The 24033-nt window shown below is 44.5% G+C and overlaps 1 protein-coding gene and 1 long non-coding RNA gene across 3 annotated transcripts in view; one reads left to right on the plus strand and one right to left on the minus strand.

Annotated features, from left to right (window-relative positions):
• Window positions 1-3507: 3507 nt before the first annotated feature.
• On the minus strand, window positions 3508-11328 carry LOC147101226 (uncharacterized). Its single transcript, XR_015073461.1, has 3 exons — window positions 11218-11328; window positions 10139-10161; window positions 3508-3742 (listed from the first exon to the last, which is right to left on the minus strand). It is a non-coding gene; the product is annotated as an uncharacterized LOC147101226 (long non-coding RNA).
• A 211-nt stretch (window positions 11329-11539) lies between these two features.
• Window positions 11540-24033, plus strand: part of kat2a (K(lysine) acetyltransferase 2A) — a 65254-nt gene continuing 52760 nt past the window's right edge. The window contains exon 1 of one of the 2 annotated variants that reach the window (XR_015073460.1): window positions 11540-11822. Coding sequence is in view for 1 of the 2 variants with exons in the window: in XM_085966477.1 (XP_085822603.1) it covers window positions 11589-11822 (234 nt within the window). In the remaining variant the exon portion in view is untranslated. The remainder of the gene's footprint in view (window positions 11823-24033) is intronic. The other variant, XM_085966477.1, reaches the window with a different exon arrangement.

Consider the following 24033-nt stretch of genomic DNA (forward strand, 5'->3'; position numbering starts at 1 on the left):
AGATGAGGAGGAACTACTTCACTCAGAGGGTGGTAGGTCCATGGAATATGCTGCCCCCAAAAATTGTAGAAGCTACATCATTACATAAATTTAAAACAGAAATAGAGAGTTTCCTAGAAGTAAAGGGAATTAAGGGTTACGGGGAGCGGGCAGGAATTTGGACATGAGTCTAGGTTCGGATCGGTCATGGCCCTGTGGGTAGCGGAGCGGGCCCGTGTAGCCTGATCCTGCTCCTATTTCGTGTGTCTAATTCTGTTAGATGCAGGAGATGGTTCTGTGATAGTGGATTGGCGGTTAGGATCAGATCAGCCATGATCTTATTGAATGGCGGAGCAGGCTCGAGGGGCCGATTGGCCTACTCCTGCTCCTATTTCTTATGTTCTTATGTCAAATAATACAAGTGTAGAAATGGAGATTCTATTATATCATCAGAAACAAGAACCAGGATTTTGCTTATTAGAAACAGAAAAATAGGAGTAGGCCATTCAGCCCTTCGAGCCTGCTCCGCCATTCAATATGATCATGGCTGATCCTCTATCTCAATACCGTATTCCCGCTCTCTCCCCATACCCGATACCTTTTGTGTCTAGAAATCTATCTCCTTCTTAAATATATTCAGTGACTTGGCCTCCACAGCCTTCTGTGGTAGAAAATTCCACAGGTTCACGACCCAGAGTGAAGAAATTTCTCATCTCAGTCCTAAATGTCCTACCCCTTATCCCGAGACCCCCTCGTTCTCTAACCCCCAGCCAGGGGAAACATCCTCCCTGCATCCAGTCTGTCTAGCCTTGTCAGAATTTTATACATTTCAATGAGATCCCCCTCATTCTTCTAAACTCTAGTGACTACAGGCATGGTCGACCCAATCTCTCCTCATGCGACAGTCCTGCCATCCCAGGAATCAGTCTGGTGAACCTTCGCTGCACTCCCTCTATGGCAAGTATATCCTTTCTTAGGTAAGGAAACCAAAAACTGCACAGTACTCCAGGTGTGGTCTCACCAAGGCCCTGTATAACTGTAGTAAGACATCCTTGCTCCTATACTCAAATCCTCTTGCAATGCAGGCCAACATACCATTTGCCTTCCTAACTGCTTGCTGCACTTGCATGTTTGCTTTCAGTGACTGGTGTACAAGGACACCCAGGTGCCTTTGTACATCAACATTTCCCAATCTATCACCATTTAAATAATACTCTGTCTCTCTGTTTTTCCTACCAGTGGCTAACTTCACATTTATCCACGTTATACTGCATCTGCCATGTATATGCCCACTCACTCAACTTGTCTAAATCACCTTGAAGCCTCTTTGCATCCTCCTCACAACCCCACCTAGTTTTGTGTCGTCAGCAAACTTGGAAATATTACATTTGGTTCCCTCATCCAAATCATTGATATATATTGTGAATGTGAATAGCTGGGGCCCAAGCACTGATCCCTGCAGGACCCCACTAGTCACCGCATGTCATCCTGAAAAAGACCCACTTATTCCTACTCTGTTTCCTGTCTGTTAACCAATTTTCAATCTGCCAGTATATTACCCCCAATCCCATGTGCTTTAATTTTGCACACTAACTTCTTGTGGGACTTTATCAAAGGCCTTCTGAAAATCCAAATACATCACCTCCACTGGTTCTCCCTCATCTAATCTACCAGTTACATCCTCAAAAAACTCCAGGTTTGTCAAACATGATTTCCTTTCATAAATCCATGTTGACTTTGTCTAATCCTGTTGATATTTTCTAAGTGTCCTGTTATCACATCCTTTATAATAGATTCTAGCATTTTCTCTACTGCTGATGTTAGGCTAACCAGTCATTAGTTCAGCTTTCTCTCCCTACTTTTTTTAAATTTTTTTATAAATAGTGGAGTTACATTTGCCACCCTCCAATCTGCAGGAACTGTTCCATTGGAAGATGACAACCAATGCATCCATTATGTCCATGGCTACCTCTTTTAGTACTCTGGGATGCAGATTATCAGGCCCTGGGGATTTATCGGCTTTCAGTCTCATTAATTTGTCCAGCACTATTTTTTTTACTAATACTAATTTCCTTTAATTCCTCCTTCTCACAAGACCCTTGGTTCCCTAGCATTTCTGGGAAGTTTTGTGTCCTCTTCCGTGAAGACAGAACCAAAGTATTTGTTTAATTGCTCTGCCATTTCCTTGTTCCCCATTATAAATTCACCAGTTTCTGACTGCAAGGGACCTACATTTGTCTTCATTAATCTTTTTTTTCCCTTCTCCATACTTGAAGCTTTTACAGTCTGCTTTTATGTTCCTTGAAAGTTTACTGTCATACTCTATTTTTCCCCTCTTAATCTCTTGGTCTTTTTTGCTGAATTCTAAACTGCTCCCAATCCTCAGGCCTGCTACCTTTTCTGGCAACTTTATATGACTCCTCTTTGGATCTAATACTATCCTTAATTCCTTTTGTTAGCCATGGTTGGGCTGCTCTTCCTTTTGTGTTTTTGCACCAGACAGGAATGTATAGCTGTTGCAATTCATGCATTTGTTCTTTAAATGTTAGCCATTCCCTATCCAGTTATGCCTTTTAATGAAGCACCCCAATCTATCATAGCCAACTCACTCCTCATACCTTTGTAGTTTCCTTTGTTTAGATTTAGGACCCGTTTCAGATTGGACTTCTTCACTTTCCATCTTAATGAAGAATTCTAGCATGTTATGGTCACTCTTCCCTAAAGGACCCCACACAAAATTATTAATTAACCCCATCTCATTGACCAATACCCAATCTAGGATAGCCTGTTCCCCAGTTGGCTCAACGGACTGGTCTAAAAAATCTCGTACACCAGAAATTCATCCTCCACAGTATTATTGCTAATTTGGTCAGTCTATATGTAGATTAAAGTCACCTATGCTTACTGTGGTACCACTGTTACATGCATCTCTAATTTCCTGTTTGATGTCGTCCCCTACATTACCACTACTGTTTGGAGGCCTATAGACAACTCCCACCAATGTTTTCTGCCCCTTGGTGCTGCTTAGCTCCAGCCAGACTCATTCTACATGTTGATTTTCTGAGCCAATATCCTCTCACTATTGCTCTGATTTCATCTTTTACTAACACCACCACCCCACCTCCTTTTCCTTTTTGCCAGTCCTTCCTAAATATCAAATATCCTTGGATATGCAGCTCACAGCCTTGGTCACCCTGCAGCCATGTTTCCATAATCGCAATTATATCGTATCCGTTTACATCTATTTGCGCCGTTAGTCTACCTTATTACAAATGCTTCGTGCATTCAGATAACAGTGCCTTTAGATTTGTCTTCAACATTGAGACATCGACATTTTTTTGTACTATGGCCCTATTTGTATTACCATTTTTTCTTACCCAGACCCCATTTGTTATTGCACTCATTAACTTTAGAATCACTAGAAATGGGGAAAATATAAATCTGCCATTATATTAAAATGATCATTCTATTTTCTTGCTTGGCTTTAAAGTGTACTTGTCTAGATTTTAAAAAAGCTTTCAAAAAAAAGTGTGTTATTAATTTTATTTTATCACAAAAATCAAAAACTGCATAAAACACATTCCATAACAAAGTTCAGTAACTGATAAACAAACAAGTGGCCCCTGAAATACAAAAGCCTGAAAATCTTCCATTGACCACTGACGAAGTTGAACCTTAAAAGCCAGTCACTGTGGTCTCGCCGCTCTTTAGTAGCAGGCCTCACTTTGACCTCGCCCTCATCTTCCTCCGCTTGCGCTTCAATCTATTCAGGAATAGAAACAAAGTTTAAAATGAACCACAAACTGCCAATTGCATTTGCTGAAATGAATGCAGCTAGCATGCAAACAGTACAAACAATGTTTACATTCTTTTGACAAGAATATATAATGTTATGAACAGTGGAAGAATTATCCCCCCCCCCCCTACATTTTTTCAGCACAAGACACCAGAGGAAATGTTTCACACCTGGGTGTTTGAGCTGACCTGCTGTGATTGCCAGCGATATTCTCACTATGTATGCATTGCTATGTCTGGTCAACATTCCTTATGGAAATTTTAACATTACTTGTGTCCACACCTATAGTTGCCCGTGAGGTCTGTAGGGGTAATTGTAATAGGGGTTTGTCCTCTATGTTTTTCAGTCACAAAAGTCTGGGATTCTACGAAGCTTGATTTGAGTCACAGTTCTAAACTTTGGCTACTGGGCAGCACTGTGGAGCAGATTTGCCAATCTCCTGAAAATTTTATCTGCCATTTTCCTCACTAACCATCTTCTGTATCCAAAAAGGGATAGATGGGTGTGTCCTCATCCTGTAACGGTGAAATTCTTAAAAGCAAAAATTTAATTCTCAAAGCTTTTATTTCAGGCAAGCGATGATTTATACAAACATCATAATGCCTGGTTATGAACTTCACAGAAAACAGCAGCAGCACTTGGGGGGAAAACAAACAGCTATTATGGTAGATTCTTTGTTACTGCTCAAAAGATAGTGTTTAGAGAATGGACTGTCAATCACTAATTTTGATTGTTAAAAAAATCATTTGATTCAATGATTTTTATACAAGAACTTGGAAACTACAAGTGCTGAATTCAGTGTTGAGGTAATTTGTTTATGTAAATTTATTTTTATATAAGCCAGCAAGCACAATAGTGCACACTTCATACAAACCTAGGAAATGTGCACCTCCAGCCCATGATTTTCATGAGCAGAAAACTTGCTTAAACGCTTGAAGGAAAGAACAAAGATAGAAACTGGCTGATAGGAAAGAGGTAGTAAGGGAGGGTTGGGGCCTAGTAGTTTAGAAGGGGAAACAACAGTTTTGGTTCCATTCTCCTGGGCCCACTGCTCCAAAAATCCTATCCCCCAAGTCCCACTGCTCCCTCCTTATACCACCTTCTTCCCCATTTAGATTTTCAATGCTTAAATATCCCATGACTGCATTCTCACAACTCCCTGATCCCACAACCACCCATATTTTCCCCAGACCTTGAAAACACTCCCCAATATCCCAGAACCTCCCTACATGCCAATCAACTCCAGCTGGAGCTCACATTTAAGAGGGTAAAAAATGTGGTGGGGTAAATTTGCCCCTTCACTGCCTGGGGAGCAGATCATTCAGATATTGTAGACTAGGGTTGCGAAGGGGTGGAAAGTTTCCAGTAAGTTTCTGGAAATTTTCCACGGGAGGTTTAGCTTGGGAATTTTGCCCAAAAAAGCACATACTAGCATAATTGTTTTTTATGGTATTTTTCATTTCTCCCCCCCCCCCCCCCCAAAAACAGGTCCTCTCGAAATTAATAAGAGATGGAATCTTAATTATTAAGGAATTTCTTAATCAATATGTTTATCTTCTTACTTGGCTTGTTTTAATAACAGGAAACTTTCGATTTACCAGCACCTAAATAACCGGAAATCTCGGGTTAACCGGCAAAATTCAGCAGTAGGTTCAGGTAAGTTTTAGTACTTGCCTTCCTCAATCTGTTGCTGTGCAAGGGTGTGGCTGCAGCTGTTAAGCTACGGAGATGCTTGGAACTTGTGGCCATTGTTCTGAACCTGTTGCTAAGCAACAGGGTCTGTCGCTTTATACGGAGCTCTCAGCTCCGTATCTTACTACAGCTTTCAGTTATCCAGAATTTTTGATGAACCGGCACCACGTCGGTCCCAGATTTAAAAAAAAGTTTCCTGTACAAGTTGTGTGCGTGACTGAACAAATGTGTCCTGATTGGTTGGTTGAGCGATTAGCTCCCTCTATTGGTGATGTAGCGGTGTGCGTACACAGGTCATGCTTCCATCATGAGCATCAGGAAAAATTTACTCATCCTGTTGCAATCGTGCTGATTGACCGCAGTTCGACAGAGACAAATGCCCTTTATTTCTCTGCATAGAACAATGCCACGTTTACTGTCGGATGTGTGGAAGCATTTTAACCCAGGCATTAAAGATGGAAAGACTGTGTACATGTGCAAAAACTGTACAAAGCCATATGTAAACAATGCCACAAAGATGCAGCAGCATTTATCCAAATGCAACAACTTCAATCAAAGCTCACAGCAGTCAGCCCAGAGCTCCTCTGCTTCCATTCAAGATGATGGTGGTTCACATTCAGCATCAGGCTCATCAGCAACTCCTGGCCCACTTGGAAGGTTCTTCGATACAATGGATAACCATAGCCAGAAGAATGCAGATGAGTGCCTTGCTCGAGCTGTATATGCGACAGGCTCACCCCTCATGCTCACAGCCAATGTGTACTGGAAGAGATTTTTCAATGTTACTCACCCTGCATACGGTCCTCCTACCAGACATGCTTTGTCTACTTATTTGCTGGAGGCTGAGTATAACAGAGTCCAAGGAAAGCTCAAAGAAACGATAGAGATGGCAGACTGTGTTGCAGTTATCTCAGATGGGTGGTCAAATGTACAAGGGGAGGGCATCATAAACTACATCGTCTCCACTCCTCTCCCAGTGTTCAAGAGCACAGACCCGAAGAAGGACGAGACACACAGGCACATACATTGCTGATGAGCTGAAAGCGGTCATCAACGATCTTGGATCGCAAAAGGTCTTTGCTGTAGTTATTGATAATGCTGCGAATATGAAAGCTGCTTGGGCTCAAGTGGAGGAGGCCTACCCTCATATTACATCTATTGGGTGCGTATTCATGGGCTCAACCTGCTCCTCAAGGACATCATGGGTTTGAGAACCATGGAAACACTGTACAAGAGAGCCAAGCAAGTTGTGAAGTATGTCAGGGGTAAACAGGTAGTTGCAGCAACCTACAACTCCAAGCAAACAACAAAGAAGAACACCACACGGAAGCTGCCCAGCAACACTAGATGGGGTGGCGTTGTCATAATGTACAACAGTCTTCTGGAGGGCAAGGAGTCGCTGCAAGAAATGGCAAATCCCAGTCTTGGGATATGGAAACCACCATCAATTAAATACTGCTGGATGATGTGTTTTGGGAAGAGCGTGGTTAGTAGCCTTACTACTCTCACCAGTAGCATCTGCAATTGTTCAGATTGAAGGAGATGATGCTGTCTTGTCAGATGTTCAGGCTTTTTTCTGATTTAAGAGAACAAATCAGCATTGCCCTACCCGCATCCCTGCTGCTCAAAGCAGAGAAGGCAATTGTTCAATTCATACAGACGCATCAAGAATTTTGTGTCAAGCTGATTCATGCTGCAGCATACACGCTGGACCCAAAGCAGGTTGGGAGACCAATACTTTCTGGAGAACAGATCAACAGCGCTTAGTGTAATTTCTACCCTCTCACACCACCTCAATCTGGACATGGGCAAAGTTCTGGGAAGTCTGGCAAAGTTCTCTACAAAGCAAGGTCTTTGGAATGGGGACAGGATATGGGAATCATGCAAGCATATCAGTGCACATACCTGGTGGAAGGGACTTTGTGCATCCGAGGCCCTGTCACCCATTGCATCGGTGATACTCCAAATCCCACCTTCATCAGCGGCCTCTGAACAAAACTGGCCACTTTTTGGAAATACACATACAAAGGTGCGCAACAGGCTGACTAACAAGAGTGGAGAAACTGGTGGCTATCCGGGCGAACCTACAACTTAAGAGTCAGATACAGAAATGTCCACCACACAGCTAGACAGTGACAGAGGAGGAAATGGACACATCAGAGCCAGAGAATCAGGAGCAATGATGAGTAGAAGACTCAGGAGTAGAAGGCTCAAAAGGGACAAAATACAGGCTAAATAAGCTGACACTATTTTATTTCAGATGGGTCTTTTTTGTGGGGTTCAATAAAGTTAAAAATTATAACCTAAAGTAAGTTTTGAAAGCATGTTTTCATTTGTCATCAAAATAGACACACTGTTGCATATACAAAGATAATATAAAAGAGTCAGTGACAAAAACCATCAGTGTGCAAAAAAACTCAATTCCCATGGAAAGTTCTCTCTTAAAAATTCCCAGAATTTTGCAACCCTATTGTAGACCCATCCAATTTTCATTCCACCAGGCAGTGAAGACAAAAGTATAACCTGGTATTTCAAGCACCTTTGATTTAGAGAATCAGGAAGGCAGTTACTTATGGCAAAGCCTAGCTTTGTGATTGATTAGTTGGAATCATTTATTAAAACCCTAACAAGCAATACATGCAAGGATATGTCTGTCACACTGCTGCCTAGTATTCCTGGCAGAACTAATGTGCACCTGGCTGTTAAATTTAAACTGGCTGGAAATATAATCTTCCAGTTTTATATGGCACTGTTTTTATTAAAAGGGAAACTCCCACCCCACCCAAGACCAATTAGTTTGTCACCACATTAAATCACATGTAAACAGATTAATGGAGATTAATCCACAATGTATGAGCTGCCAAGTAATGAACATTATGATGAACCCACAAGATTTATTACTACCTCAATAATGAAGGGTTATTTGTGTAACACCAGCAGTTGAGATGCAAGTTATTTTTATGTTTACACAAACATCTAAAGTTTGAAGGTGGCTACCTGTCTGTGGTGGCGGACTAACACCAAACAGTCCAATGTTGTGGCACGACACACTGAAGCTTGCATGATGTTATAAGGTTCACTAAAACCACAGGATGTGGACAGAGATTGTGGGCTTACTTTTGAGAAAGCCAAGTCAAACATAAATGTTGCAAAGTCACAAAAACAAACTAGGAAATACTCAACAGCAGTTCTTCAGCCCTGCATTTCACAGGTATAACAGTGACAGACACAACTGGCTCATCTTTACAACTCGACGTGCAAAAATTGAGAAAAATCAAGGACGTTTTTGACTACCACCTTAAATGACACAAGTCATAACATAACATCTTTTGAAAGGAAGTAATAATTTGAAAGAGGGCTTGGTTGACTAATGTAGGATCACTTCTACAATTAATAACTATTTTTATGTAAATTGTACACGTGCCGAACAAGGATATTAAAACTGAAGTACAAAAAAAGTGTTTAGTGCACCAGGTACATCTTACCCATGTACTTGAGCATTGGGGAAACTGCTTTCTTACATAAACCAAAAATACTGGAAATGTACAGCAAGGTGGATTAATGTATTGGGCATGACACCTCATCAGAACACATCCAAAACATTAACCGCTTTCAGGTACTGACTGTACCCTGAACTATCAGCATTTTGTTTCTCCTCATTTCAGATTTGAGCATTCAGCTTTTCTTTGCATGTTTCTTTTATTATGGGGCACTGCTAGTAGATAGCCAATATTCCACTGCGAAAAAAAGTAACTTGTTCAGATTTAACTTTGCAGTGGTCACTTTGTCACAAGTCATGAGGAATTAAAAAAATACACTGCAATTAATTATGTCCCAAGTCTTACTTGATGCAAATACTGCAAAGTTTTGTCATTGCCTCCAAGGCTGGAGTGGAGTGAGGAGGCAAGCCACAGTCAAACAAACCACTGAGTATTTCCAGCATTTGCTGTTTTTAAAAACAGTATAAATTTGTTCAGTTATGTGTATGGCAGACAAGTTACTAAAAAACCAAAGCAGCCCTGGAAAATTTAAAAAGGTTGAAATGAAATTTAGAGAAGCAGGTTAAGCCAGTTATATACAAAATAGTTTGCAACCTTTCAATGCATCAGTTACAAATTTGCCTGTTCATTTTTTGTTGAATAAATCTGCTTGTTAAAGTTTAAAAATGAAGTCTGATGTTGTGACGCTCTGCTGCTTTTCTAAGACGAAAGTTCCTATGAAGGCACGAGAATCAGTAATTTAACACAGGAAGTTCTCTGTTCGTCACCCCGGGCTCGTTGTCAGAAACTTACCTACATATTGGGGCCAGTGAAGATGCTCTCAACCATAGACAGCTCAGACTCACGAGAGAAATCTAGGACACAGACGCCCAAAGTATCTACAGGAGAGCTGAAAAGTCACAAAACACTCACCCACTACTAGACAAATTTGACACCGCTCCTGCCTAGAAAGCAAATAAACTGTAAAGAGGAATCTAAAAGTGATCAAGAGAGCAAGCTGGGACAGTAAGCCAGGTCAGAAAAAGCAACATCACCTTAAATTTGATTTCTCAAAAAAATATTGAATTAGGAAGACAATAAGTAGACAAGAATGTGTTTGGGATTGAAGTTAAAAAAATTATGATCCACTAATTTTAATAAAAAGCTGGAAAAATTAAGGGTTTATACAGACCTGCGCATCCTTTTCTTCCTCCACTGGAGATTAAAAAAAAGAAAAAATAGACCATTAGGGTTTGGTTATTTTTTTCTTTCGGATTTGCTCTTACCATGTTTTATTTCTAGTTGTCAGAAATTGAAGAAGTGCACCATTTACTGTAACATAAATATAAGCACCAGACAAAGACACTCAATAAAATGAAAGACAAATTGGTTTGCAGTCAATTCCTTACCTATCCATGTTGATCTCTATCCTCCACACAAACAGTAGCCCTATTCCCATGTGCCTGCCCTGTTCCCATATTTCTAATCTCAAATATATTAACATCGTGATTGAAGCAGAAACTAACTCTGGTTGTGCATTCCATTACTTCACAATCTTGTGTAAGTAAGGGATGTTTCGCTTGCTCCTTGTCCTAAATCTTTTACATTTAGTCTTGTACCTATGGCCCCTCAAAAATCACCAATGGCCCCTCAAAAATCACCAGAAAGTGTTTCGATTTGCCCTAATTTTAAACAGCTCTCATAAAATGACCCGATAGTCTTCACTGTTCGAACAAAATAAACAGTGGACATAAAAAGGTCCACACCTGAAACACTAACTATCCGTTCTCTACATAGATGTCGACAGATCGAATTTTACCAGCATATTTTTTTTTTTTTTGGATTCAGAGTTCTATTATCAGCAGTTTGGATTTTAAATCGGACGGCACGCAGCCAATAAACTGCGACCCCTTCTGCAAACCACCAGTGCACAGGGGAAGGGGTGGGGGAGGCTGGTGGTCGACCGCGTGCTGGAGAGACTGAACTAGGGAAGTTAAAAAAAAGTTAATTTTGCCATAATTTGTAACTTATGTTTGTACCCCTCTTAAAAAGTGAGGGGGAGGGGGCACTACTGGTTCAAAAGTGTTGGCGTTTGACGACTTAAATCCTCTTTATCGACCAACTGAAGAGTAGAGAAACCCCAAAGCGTGGTCGCGGCCTTTTAAGAGAAACACGATGGGCGGGAGAAGACCTTCCGCACAATTTCATCCTTTCATACCTGATGTTTGAAAATATAATAACTATATTCGTGTGTTTATGCGGTCTGCTCACCTTAGCTCTCATGGTTTAGTGCGCGGAGACTAGCTTCTGGCCGCGCTCACCTCGACGTCAAATGGCGCTGGTGCCGGACTGTAGTGTGCGCGCGCACCTAAATACCCCATTAAAGAACTACAACTCCCATGATGCCAGTCGGCTGGTCCTTAAATTTAAAAACTCACCAAACCCGGTTATTTATCATCCAACCGACAGTATTCGGTCTTATTTAACTTAAATTAGTTATTGAATGAATTTTATTCCTCGCATGAATGATTTGGGGGGGGGGGGTGAGAGAGTGATCAACTACATTTCCCAAGGTGCCCCGCGCGGCGCGCCGGCGCAGTGGTGGCCCTGGTGGTTTCCATGGTAGAGAGCGGGCCACGGTGATGGCGGAGGCAGCGCAAGCCTCGCAGGCCCGGCCTCAGCCTCCCTACCAATCGCAGGCCCAGGCCGCGGTTGTGGCCTCGGCCTCTCCCGCCGCCGCTGCCCCGAGTCCGGCCGACCCCGCCCGCCCCGGCGCCAGCAGCAGCCAGCAACGCTCAGTCCAACGCAAAGCGCAGGTCCGCGCTTTCCCCCGGGCCAAGAAACTGGAGAAACTCGGGGTTTTCTCAGCGTGCAAGGTAAGAAGCAGAGCCGCAAGTGTCCGCCGGATCCAGGGGGCTGCATAATCTTCGACTGCGTCTCTAAGGCTTGGATTAAGTCGCTTCCCCCCCCCCCCCCCACCAATGCATTATCTTAAACTAGGCGACATAGCATTTATTTTAGAACTGACACATGTTTTCATGTGGAGGATGAAAAGTACCGCATCTTTCCTCCATTGCCTCTTCTACAATAAAATAATTCTTAACCCTGCACACATTGTCTAGGATCATACATGAAGAATGGTCACTGGGGCGAGACAGCTGAGGGTGTATGGTGCCTTTGGAACTGGACGCCGAAGAGGGCAGAACATTGGAAAAAAAATAATTGTTTTTAAAATTGCGATGTGCTCGAGGGTTTAGGTGAGAGCACCGATGTACTGTGAATAGACAAAGCACTTATTAAGTAATACCGTGCCTCTCAATTTGCAACCTTAACAGCAATTAAATAGCATCTTTTTAATATAGTAAAATACTCCCAAGGTGCCTCCTTCAGAAGTGAAAACAGATTTGGGAGGTGACCAAAGTATTAGTTGATGGTAGATTTTAGAGGAGGCTTTAGAAATTGGGGAGAGGGACAAGAAAGGGAAGTTTAGGGAGAGTTTGAACATGCAGTCAGGAGGCTGATATTCCATGCCACTCAAAGTGAAACACAGATGGGGTTGATGCAGAGAGAGTTGGAAGAGCAGAGGGCAGCTACTGGCATAGGGTTAGATGAAACTGTAGGGATAGGCGGTGTTGGTGATGGATAGGATGTGGGATTTGAAGCTCTACTGAGGGTCAAACAGAACATTCTCAAATTCAACCTGAGCGAGTGGCCAGGGAGGGAGATAAAACTGGGAGTTTGGATGTGGCATTTCTGGTAGGAGCTGAACTTTGGTCTTATTGATGTTCAGCAAGAGAATGTTTTAGCTTATTCATGTGGGGCTAGCAGTCTGGATCAAAATTTGAATATGAGCAATAAATGGGGAAAATCAGGGTTGCTTTATTTTGCTATGTGTAGTGTTATGAATCTTCAAAAACCACATTCTTAGCTTTCTAAAACTGTTTAGTTAAGTGTTTTCTCCGATACAATTTTTCTTTTACAGGTGGGTATTTTAAATGCAATTTAAAAAAAAAAGTTTGCAAATTTATGCAGTGCTTGGGAGCAGTCTGCTGTTAGCAGTCAGGGAGGGGAGGAGGAAAAGGCAGACAGCATGAGAGAGACGTAAAGGAGGACAGTGGAGGACATGAAAAAAATGAGAAGAAATTATGGCACGAGAGAGAAAGAAAAATTACTTCTGAGACAAAAGACAATACAGGAAACTTTGGTTTATCCGGAGGTTAACTGTCCGGAATGCTCGATCCGCCGGCAAAAATCAGGACCCGTTTCGTTAGTTTTATTTTCTTGTTGCTTTTTTTTCACCAGTCAGGCTCTGCAAGTCTCGCTGAAGCTGTTGCTAAGCTACAAAGACGCTTGCAAGGTATGGCCGACTGTTTAGAAGCTGACAGAGTTTGTTGCCAGATACGGAGCTCAAAAGCTCCCTATGTTTCAACATTAGCGCTGGTTTGTCCGGCAGTTTTGATGGGACGGCAACAGCTCAGTGCCGGATATCACAGTTTCCTGTAGCACCCTTTAAAAAAAAAAAAAAATCTTCCATTTTCTGCAGTAATGGCAGGGGATTTCTCATTATGGATTTTTGTTTTTTTTACAATAAATGTGTAAATTACAGTTTATTGTATTTTGTTTTCTAATCCTTCCATGGATTTTCTACATTACCTACATTACAACAGTGACTCCACTTCAAAAGTACTTCATTGGCTGTAAAGCACTTTGAGACGTCTGGTGGTCATGAAAGGTGCTATATAAATGCAAGTCTTTCTTTCATGGCCTCGCCCCCTCCCTATCTCTAATCTCCAGCCCTACCATATCTGCGCTCCTCCAATTCTGGCCTCTTGAGCATCCCTGATTTTAATCACTCCACCATTGGTAACCGTGCCTTCAGCTGTCTAGGCCCTAAGCTCTGGAATTCTCACCCTAAACCTCTCCGCCTCTCTACCTCTCTTTCCTCCTGTTAGATGCTTCCTAAAACCTACCTCTTTGACCAAGCTTTTGCCCTAATATTTCCTTATGTTTGTGCCCCTCTTTATTAAAAAAAAAGGTCACTTATGGTTTAAAAGTGTTGCTGTTTGATGATTTAAGTTATTCTTATGGATTAACTGAAGAGCGGGGAGGCCCAATCCCCCAGCATGGTCGCGGCCTTCAAAAGAAACACGATGGGTGGGAGAATGCCTTCCACACAATTTTGCTTGATAACGCTCCTTGAAGCACCTTGGGACATTTTGCTATGTTAAAGGCACTATATAAATGCAAGTTGTTATGACAGAAAATAGCAAATAAAATTCCTTTTGATATCAAATTAAACATTTTGTAGAAAAGGGGGGGGGGGGACCAGATGGGGTGTGGTTTTGGTTGCCCCTGGGGTTTGTCTCTGGCCAGTCAGAAGTATCTGAGCTGCTCCAGGCCCCGTGCTGTTTCGAATTGCTCCCTTTTCTGGTTCTGACCGCCGGACTTATTTCAGTAGCGATGTAGACAAAACGAGACTCGTGGTTGGGTGGAAAGAAGAACAGTATTTATTGAAATAAAGAATAAATTGAAAATAATGATGAATACCTTTGCTTAACACAGCACACCTTTGCTTAATACGGGGAGGAGAAACGGACACATCGAGAAGAAAATTGACTAAAATTACAATTTAACAAAATTCCCCTTTAATTCCCACCCCTAATACCTATCTAGGTTGCCTTGTAATGGGCCAGAAAGCTTATGCTCACCAGTGAATGTCTGCTCTGTGCCCCTGCGGTCTGTCTTAGATTCTTCACTGCCCCGAAGTAGAGATACCCCAGTAATTCAAAAGTAACTGCTGGTATTCCACTTCTTTGGTAGGGCTGTTGAGCTGTTCCTCTTGTAGGCAGGGCATCGGAAGCAAGGCGGCAGAGAGAGAGAGAATGGCTTCCTGAGGGGCTATCTTTATACCCCATTGGGAGCCGTTCTCTTCGCGCCCAAATCTGGATGTATCTGGGCTATACAAAATGGACCGATCTGTCCCCATTGACTGTAATGGGTTTGAATGTGTTTCCCATTCGTTTAAACTGGTTTGTGCTCAGTTTAAAATGTCTCAAGTGCTGGACAAACAAATCCTTAAGTGTTCAGTCAACAGCACTCAAGTGCTTTGTAAACAATCCATTGTCTTGTGGTCACCGCCCAACCGCAACTGATTGACAGCTTTAAGTACTTAAGCCCTGGAGTCAACATTGTAGAGAGCTCGTGTAAACAAACAATCCTTTTGTTCCTCTGTTGAACTTCCTAAACCGCAGTTGATTGACAGTTTTAAGTACCTCAGGTCCTTCAGTCAGTGATGGGAGATGTTCAGGCAGGCTGCCTTTGTCTTCTGCCACGAGGCCTGACAGCCATTTTTGATGACCTGGGGTTTTAAGGTACATTCCAACCAGGTTTTCTTTTAATCAAATAATCTTCGGGGGCTGCAGAAATTTCTGAAATTTTGCGAAACCTTACAGCTAGTTTGGATGCAGGATTTTAATTAATAGTAGTAGATAATCTAAAAGTAAGAACTAACTTGCATTTATATATCACCTTTCACAAATTCAGGACATCCCAAAGTCTTTCACAACCAATGAAGTACTTTTGAAGTGTAGTCTCTATTGTCATGCAGGGAAACATGGCAGCCAATTTGTACACAGCAAGGTCCCACAAACAACAGTGAGATAAATGAAGAGATAATCTGCTTTTCGTGATGTTGGTTGAGGTATAAATGTTGGTCAGGACATGGGGAGAACTTCCTGCTCTTCCATTCACGTAAGAAGCCTCAATTTTTTATGTTTTGTGTGAAAGACTGAGGGGGGTGGGAAGTAGTATACTCTTAGAAAATGTAATGTTTTTTAAAATTTAAAAATGCCTAAAGAGGGAACTCAAATCATTGGTATCAGTAGGTTTAGTTTCCTATAAGAGCATATTAGGAGCAGGAGTCGGCCATATGGCCCCTCGAGCCTGCTCTGCCATTCAATAAGATCATTGCTGATCTTTGACACAACTCCACTTTCCTGCCCGATCTCCATATCTCTTGTTTCCCTAGAGTCCAAAAATCTATCTGTCTCATCCTTGAATATACTCAATACTATATTCATCAGAGCATTGAAAGTAACCATGTTTGAAGAGGGAGCAGAGTGACTTCATGAGTGGAAAGAGCAGGATGGCCAGAGACTTTTGGGAAAGGAGTGAAATGGGGACCACTGAAGACACTCAGTGGAAGAGGAATGGAAATGGGAGTGCCTAGCAAAATTCCACCGGAGCAGCCGCAGAATCTCCTCAGATTGCGGCAACGGCAGTTGTCTTGTGAAAAGGAACAGAGCTGAGCGGCCAGAGAGATTCCTTAGGAGTGAATTGGGAACAGCCATGGAGACACCATGGGAGAGGAGCAGAGCGGGAGTGACCAGAGAGATTCCCTGGGAGAGGAAAGGGAAGTACCGGAAAGCAGCAGGAGTTGGTGGAATGGAGCAATGTGTTGGCAGAAAGACGTGGACGATCACATTTGGAAGGGTTTTTGGGGCAGCTTGGAGGACATAAGAGCAGAAATTAAATGCAGGAAAGTCTCTATGAAATTGTGACATTAGGACAAGATTGTGGTAAACCACTGTTTGTATTCCACTGTGTACATGCCTGGACATGCCTCGGCTGACTCCTCCCACAAGTCCTAGTATAAAGGTGACTGCTCCCCAGCCCCTTTGTATTCTGGACCGGTCGACCACTCGAGGCAGACCTTCATTCTTTTGTTAATAAAAGCCTTTAGTTACTCTCTTAACTCTCAGTCTTTTATGAGTAATTGATAGCGCATCAATTTTATTAACAAAATTTTTATAATGGAGAGGATCCTCACACCAGCATGCCTGGACTTAGATCATCGGGAGGCGGACTCATCCACCAAGTTTACTCACTGGTTAAGTGTTTCGAAAAATTCCTGACCGCCTCCGCAGCAATCAAATCGGACGAGGACAAACTGGATGTCCTGACCTCCAAAGTGAACCACCGAGTGTACTCGGTCATCCAAGACGCGACCTCGTACATGGATGCTATCAAGCTCCTCAAGGACCAGTACACGCGCCCAGTGAACGAAGTGTACGCCAGGCACCTTCTGGGGAGTCGTAAACAACAACCTGGGGAATCGACCGTGGAATACCTTCAGGCACTGTCTGTGCTTGGCCGGGCCTGTGGTTGTAAGGATGTAAAGGCCGCCGTGTACACAGAGGAACTTATCCGGGACGCTTTTGTAGCGGGCCACAGATCCAATTACACCCGACAGCGACTGTTGGAGCAGAGTGACCTCGACCTCAACAAGGCCTCTGAACTCGCACTATCATTGGATGCAGCCTACCGGGGCATGGATGCCTACTCCTCTGCACCGTGAACGCCGCGGGGAATGACAGCCTGGGACACGGTAGGACCGCCTCATAGCGCCGTGCCACCCCAGCCACACCCCAGCAATGGCCCAACTACCGCAGCAGTGCCCCAAGGCCAGACAGCAGTGCCCCAAGGCCAGAAATGCTACTTCTGTGGCCAGGCAAAACACCCCAGAGCGCGCTGCCCGGCGAAAAACGCGATCTGCTCGGGCTGCGGGAAGAAGGGACACTACGCTAACGTCTGCAGGGCCAAAGCCACCCCGAACCCCAGCAGCGCCGCGTGTGGGCCATGCGGGCCGCCATCTTGGGCCTCCCCGGCCATGTGCGAACCACCGGTACAGCAGCCATTTTGGACGCCTCCAGCCACATGGGGATCATGGACGCCGCCATCTTGGACGACAGCCGGAACGCAGCAGGCCCCCAACACCGCCTCATCTGATACCCGCAGCGACACACCGACCCCTACGCTGGCATCCGTTACACTGGACCAAGCGAGACCGCACCAGCTGGCCAGTTCCACAATGGACATTAGGGTAAATGGCCACGATACAATATGCCTTTTTGACTCTGGGAGCACGGAGAGCTTCATCCACCCCGACACGGTGCGGTGTTGCTCTCTCCCAGTCCTGCCTGCGCACCAGCGGATTTCTATGGCATCCGCGTCCCAGTCGGCGGACATCGGCGGCTACTGCGTAGTGACACTCGTAGTAGACGGGACCGTGTACGATCATTTTAAACTTCTGGTCCTGCCCGACCTCTGCGCTGCCGTCCTGCTGGGGTTAGATTTTCAGTGCCACCTTAAAAGTGTTACGATGGCGTACGGTGGACCCCTACCCCTACTCACAGTCCGCAGCCAGCAGCTCCCAAATTGCCCGCCGCGCACCAGGTGCAACCTCTCCACACTCGGAGTCACCCCCCCCCCACTGTTTGCTAACCTCACCCCCGACTGTAAGCCCATCGCCACAAAGAGCAGGCGATACAGTGCCGGGGACAGGGTTTTCATTAAAACCGAAGTGGAGCGGCTCCTGAAGGATGGGATTATTGAGGGCAGCACCAGCCCCTGGCGAGCCCAGGTTGTGGTCATTAAGACCGGCGAGAAGCAGCGCCTGGTCATCGACTACAGCCAGACAATAAATCGCTACACCCTGCTGGACGCCTACCCACTCCCCCGCAGAGCTGATATGGTCAACCAGATCGCGCAGTACCGCGTCTTCTCGACCATTGACCTGAAATCAGCGTACCACCAGCTCCCTATCCGCCCTGAGGACCGCCAGTATACTGCCTTTGAGGCAAATGGCCGCCTCTATCACTTCCTTAGGGTTCCCTTTGGCGTCACCAACGGGGTCTCCGTCTTCCAAAGGGAGATGGACCGGATGGTAGATCAAAATGCGTTGCAGGCCACTTTCCCATATCTGGACAATGTGACCATCTGCGGCTGTGACTTGCAGGACCATGACGCAAACCTCGAAAAATTCCTCCTCACCGCCCAACTCCTGAACCTGACATATAACAAGGAGAAGTGCATATTCCGCACAAACCGCCTCGCCATCCTTGGCTGTGTTGTGGAACACGGAGTCATCGGCCCCGACCCTGACCGGATGCGTCCCCTTATGGAACTCCCACTGCCTCAAGGCCCTGAAGAGGTGCCTAGGGTTTTTCTCCTATTATGCCCAGTGGGTCCCCTACTATGCGGACAAGGCCCATCCGCTGATCAAGTCCACCTCTTTTCCCTTGACGGCAGAGGCCCGCTTAGCCTTCCACCGTATCAAGGAAGACATTGCCAAAGCCACCATGCACGCAGTGGACGAATCCATCCCCTTCCAGGTGGAAAGCGACGCGTCCGACTTTGCCCTGGCCGCTACCCTCAATCAGGCGGGGAGACCCGTGGCCTTTTCATGAACCCTCCAAGGCCCGGAGACCAGACACTCCGCTGTTGAGAAGGAGGCCCAGGCGATTGTGGAGGCTGTGCGTCATTGGAGGCACTACCTGGCCGGAAAACGATTTACCCTGCTCACTGACCAACGTTCAGTTGCTTTCATGTTTAACAACAAGCAGAGGGGCAAAATCAAAAATGACAAGATCTTGAGGTGGAGAATCGAACTTTCCACCTACAATTACGAGATCTTGTACCGGCCCGGGAAGCTCAATGAACCCCCGGATGCGCTATCGCGTGGCACCTGCGCCAGCGCGCAGATCGATAGACTGCGAGCCCTCCACAATGACCTCTGCCACCCGGGGGTCACCAGGTTCTTCCACCTCATCAAGGCCCGCAACCTGCCTTACTCTATTGAGGAGGTCAGGACCATGACCAGGAACTGCCAAGTCTGCGCTGAGTGCAAACCGCACTTTTATAGACCAGACAGGGCTCACCTGATAAAAGCCACTCGCCCCTTCGAGCGCCTGAGCGTTGATTTTAAAGGGCCCCTCCCCTCCTCCGACCGCAATGTGTACTTCCTCAATATTATTGACGAGTACTCCCGTTTCCTGTTCGCCATCCCCTGCCCGGACATGACCAGTGCCACGGTCATTAAATGTCTGAACGACCTCTTCACCCTGTTCGGTTTCCCCAGCTATATCCATAGCGACCGGGGCTCATCGTTTATGAGCGACGAACTCCGTCAGTACCTGCTAACTAGGGGTATTGCCACAAGCAGGACCACCAGTTACAACCCCCGGGGGAACGGACAGGTGGAAAGAGAAAATGCGACAGTTTGGAAGGCCGCCCTGCTAGCCTTAAAGTCTAGGGGCCTTCCAACCTCCCGCTGGCAGGATGTGCTCCCCGATGCGCTCCACTCTATTCGGTCACTGTTCTGCACTGCCACTAACGCCACCCCTCATGAGAAAATGTTTGTCTTCCCAAGGAAGTCCACATCGGGGACATCGCTACCGCCATGGCTGACGTCCCCAGGGCCGGTCCTACTGAGAAGGCACGTGAGGACCCATAAAACGGACCCCCTGGTCGAGAGGGTCGACCTCCTCCACGCCAACCCCCAGTATGCTTACATTGCATACCCGGACGGGCGGGAGGACACAGTCTCCATAAGAGACCTTGCACCCTCGGGGGCCGCAGTAACCCACTACTCACTACCACCCCCCCCCCCCCCCCCCCACGATCCGATATCCAGCCCCAGCAGACGGCAGGCCTGGGCCCAGCGACCCGCTCGACATCTACGAGGACGACACGCCTGTGCCACAGCCTACGCGGGACTCGACGCCGGAAGCTCCAGTACCCCTGCCGTCGCCACGCCGATCACAGCGGCAGACAAGACCTCCGGAGAGACTCCAATACACTAACTTTTAATACACTTCACCCCGCCGGACTCAATTTTAAACAAGGGGTGAATGTGGTAAACCACTGTTTGTATTCCACTGTGTACATGCCTGGACATGCCTCGGCTGACTCCTCCCACAAGTCCTAGTATAAAGGTGACTGCTCCCCAGCCCCTTTGTATTCTGGACCGGTCGACCACTCGAGGCAGACCTTCATTCTTTTGTTAATAAAAGCCTTTAGTTACTCTCTTAACTCTCAGTCTTTTATGAGTAATTGATAGCGCATCAAAGATTGAAAGATTGAAATTGACCTGCAAAATCAGGACATCCAATTAAATTAGGACAGTTGAGTTGTTGGCATTGCACCAAAATAAATACATGCAGGATAACATGTCTAGCAGTGATTTGCAAGAGAAGTTATTGAATTTATAACTTGTAGAAAAACCCTTTGTAGAAATAACTATATTGTTAGTATATTATAGCCCTGATAGATTACAAATTTGTTTCAACAAATTTTCCTGAGGTGGAAAACACAGAAATACTCTGCTTTTTTTCTCGCAGTTAAAGAACAAAATACAACATGTTTAGAATAGATATGCCTGGGTCAGCACTGTGGTGTGATAAAGATGTCCACAAGGCTGAAGATAAATCCTTTTTGTCTTTGTGAATTACTCAATTAGGGCCCCTTATGGAGATATTTTTTATGTTATATACGGCTGGTCACAGCACTTCTATTTAGCAGTTACTGCTGAAATAGGTGTCTTGTGTCGAATAAACCTGCAGAAAAGCAGCACTTTTAAATTGAATTATTATCTTAAGTTCCCTCCCAGACATCTGTTTAATATATATAGTTTGATCAGACAATCCCAAGAGTTACTGCAGTGATATTCTACCCATCTGTGCTTATAAATAATTAGCAGTGTGTTTTTAGTACATCAGTCATCTGAACTCCGTGAATTATAGGATAAATAGGTATGTGTTTAAGGCATGGAGAAATTCAGATAACATTAGAAATTGCAAGAGCTTTGCTCCCTCATTTATCATCCTCTCAACTCAGCCCTGAGAAGTTTACTTGAAATTTACTCTTACTGGTTATTAATATATATAGTATAGGATAGGAATCTAATGCTAATATTGTCAGCTGTTGTTTAGCAGTTGGCTTTGAAAGAAATGGTAAGATCCTCTAATTGAAATACATGATCAGAACTGAAGTGCTGTTATACTCTGATGTGTTTCATTTTGTGCCTGCTACTGAGAAACACACACGCCTTGTTTATTTTTGTAACAATTCACATATCAGAATCCCTGCTCGACTAGGCTGATCCAAAGCTTTATATAATTATAGTATTCATTCATGATTATAAATGTGCAACATATTATGAACAAATATACATATAGGTAGCCTTTATTTGATCATAAATATATTTGGAAATCCTTTTGTTCCTCTGAATTTGGGGCTATAATTACCCGGCGTTAGGGTTGCAAAGGGGTGGAAAGTTTCCGGTAAATTTCCGGAAATTTTCCACGGGAAGTTTAGCTTGGGAATTTTGCCCAAAAAAGCACATGCTAGCATAATATTGTTTTTTTTGTATTTCTTTTTTTTTCCACAGGTCCTCTCTTAAAATTACTAACAGAGATGGAATCTTAATTATTAAGGAATTTCTTAATCAATATATGTTTATCTTCTTACTTGGCTTGTTTTAATAATTACAAGTTTTGTGTGTGACTGTGAACAAATGTGTCCTGATTGGTTGGATGAGTGGATGAGCGATTAGCTCCCTCTATTTGTAATATTTGCATATCGAATTGTGATTGGCCTGCAGGCATCTGTAAGACTGCTATAGTTTTTTTTAAGATCCAGGTTAGGGGTCCTGAGGGAAGTCATTTTGTTTTCTGCTGATGTTGTGATGATGCAGTAAGTAAATCAGACTTTATACCAAATAAACCAGTTACTTGTTGAACTCTGTTGTCCTTCAATTTAAAATATACAAAATAATACACTATTGGTGATGTAGCGTCGTGTGTGTACAGGTCATGCTTCCATCACATGGAGCATCAGCAAAAATGTACTCACCCTGTTGCAATCGTGCTGATCGACCGCAGTTCGACACAGAGATGAATGCCCTTTATTTCTCTGCATAGAACAATGCCACGTTTACCGTCGGATGTGTGGAAGCATTTTACCCCAGGCATTAAAGATGGAAAGACTGTGTACATGTGCAAACACTGTAGAAAGCCATATGTAAAGAATGCTACAAAGATGCAGCAGCATTTATCCAACGATCTTGGATCACAAAAGGTCTTTGCAGTAGTTACTGACAATGCTGCGAATATGAAGGCTGCTTGGGCTCAAGTGGAGGAGGCCTACCCTCATATTACATCTATTGGGTGCGCAGCTCATGGGCTTAACCTGCTCCTCAAGGACATCATGGGTTTGAGAACCATGGAAGCACTGTACAAGAGAGCCAAGCAAGTTGTTAAGTATGTCAGGGGAAAACAGGTAGTTGCAGCAACCTACAACTCCAAGCAAATGACAAAGAACAAGAACACCACACTGAAGCTGCCCAACACTAGATGGGGTGGTGTTGTCATAATGTACAACAGCCTTCTGGAGGGTAAGGAGTCGCTGCAAGAAATGGCAATATCCCAGTCTGGGGATATGGAAACCACCATCAAGAAAATACTGCTGGATGATGTGTTTTGGGAGAGAGTGGTTAGCAGCCTTAAACTACTCTCACCAGTAGCATCTGCAATTGCTCAGATTGAAGGAGATGACGCTGTCTTGTCAGATGTTCTCAGGCTTTTTACTGATTTAAAAGAACAAATCAGCATTGCCCTACCCACATCCCTGCTGCTCAAAGCAGAGGAGAAGGCAATTGTTCAATTCATACAGACGCGTCAAGAATTTTGTGTCAAGCCGATTCATGCTGCAGCATACATGCTGGACTCAAAGCATGTTGGGAGACCAATACTTTCTGGAGAACAGATCAACAGCGCTTACAGTGTGATTTCTACCCTCTCACACCATCTCAATCTGGATGTGGGCAAAGTTCTGGGAAGTCTGGCAAAGTTCTCTACCAAGCAAGGTCTTTGGAATGGGGATGGGATATGGGAATCATGCAAGCATATCAGTGCACATACCTGGTGGAAGGGACTTTGTGCATCTGAGGCCCTGTCACCTATTGCATCGGTGATACTCCAAATCCCACCTGCATCAGCGGCCTCTGAACGAAACTGGTCACTTTTTGGGAATACGCATACAAAGGTGCGCAACAGGCTGAGTAACAAGAGAGTGGAGAAACTGGTGGCTATCCGGGCGAACCTACAACTTATTGAGCCAGATACAGAAGTGTCCACCACACAGCTAGACACTGACACAGAGGAGGAAATGGACACGTCAGAGCCAGAGTCAGAGAATCAGGAGGAGCAATGATGAGTAGAAGACTCAAAGGGACAAAATAAGGACAAA

This window comes from Somniosus microcephalus, chromosome 24 (genome assembly GCF_052327205.1).
Source record: "Somniosus microcephalus isolate GS21.2 chromosome 24, FLI_Smic_1.0, whole genome shotgun sequence".
Classification (NCBI taxonomy): Eukaryota; Metazoa; Chordata; class Chondrichthyes; order Squaliformes; family Somniosidae; genus Somniosus; species Somniosus microcephalus.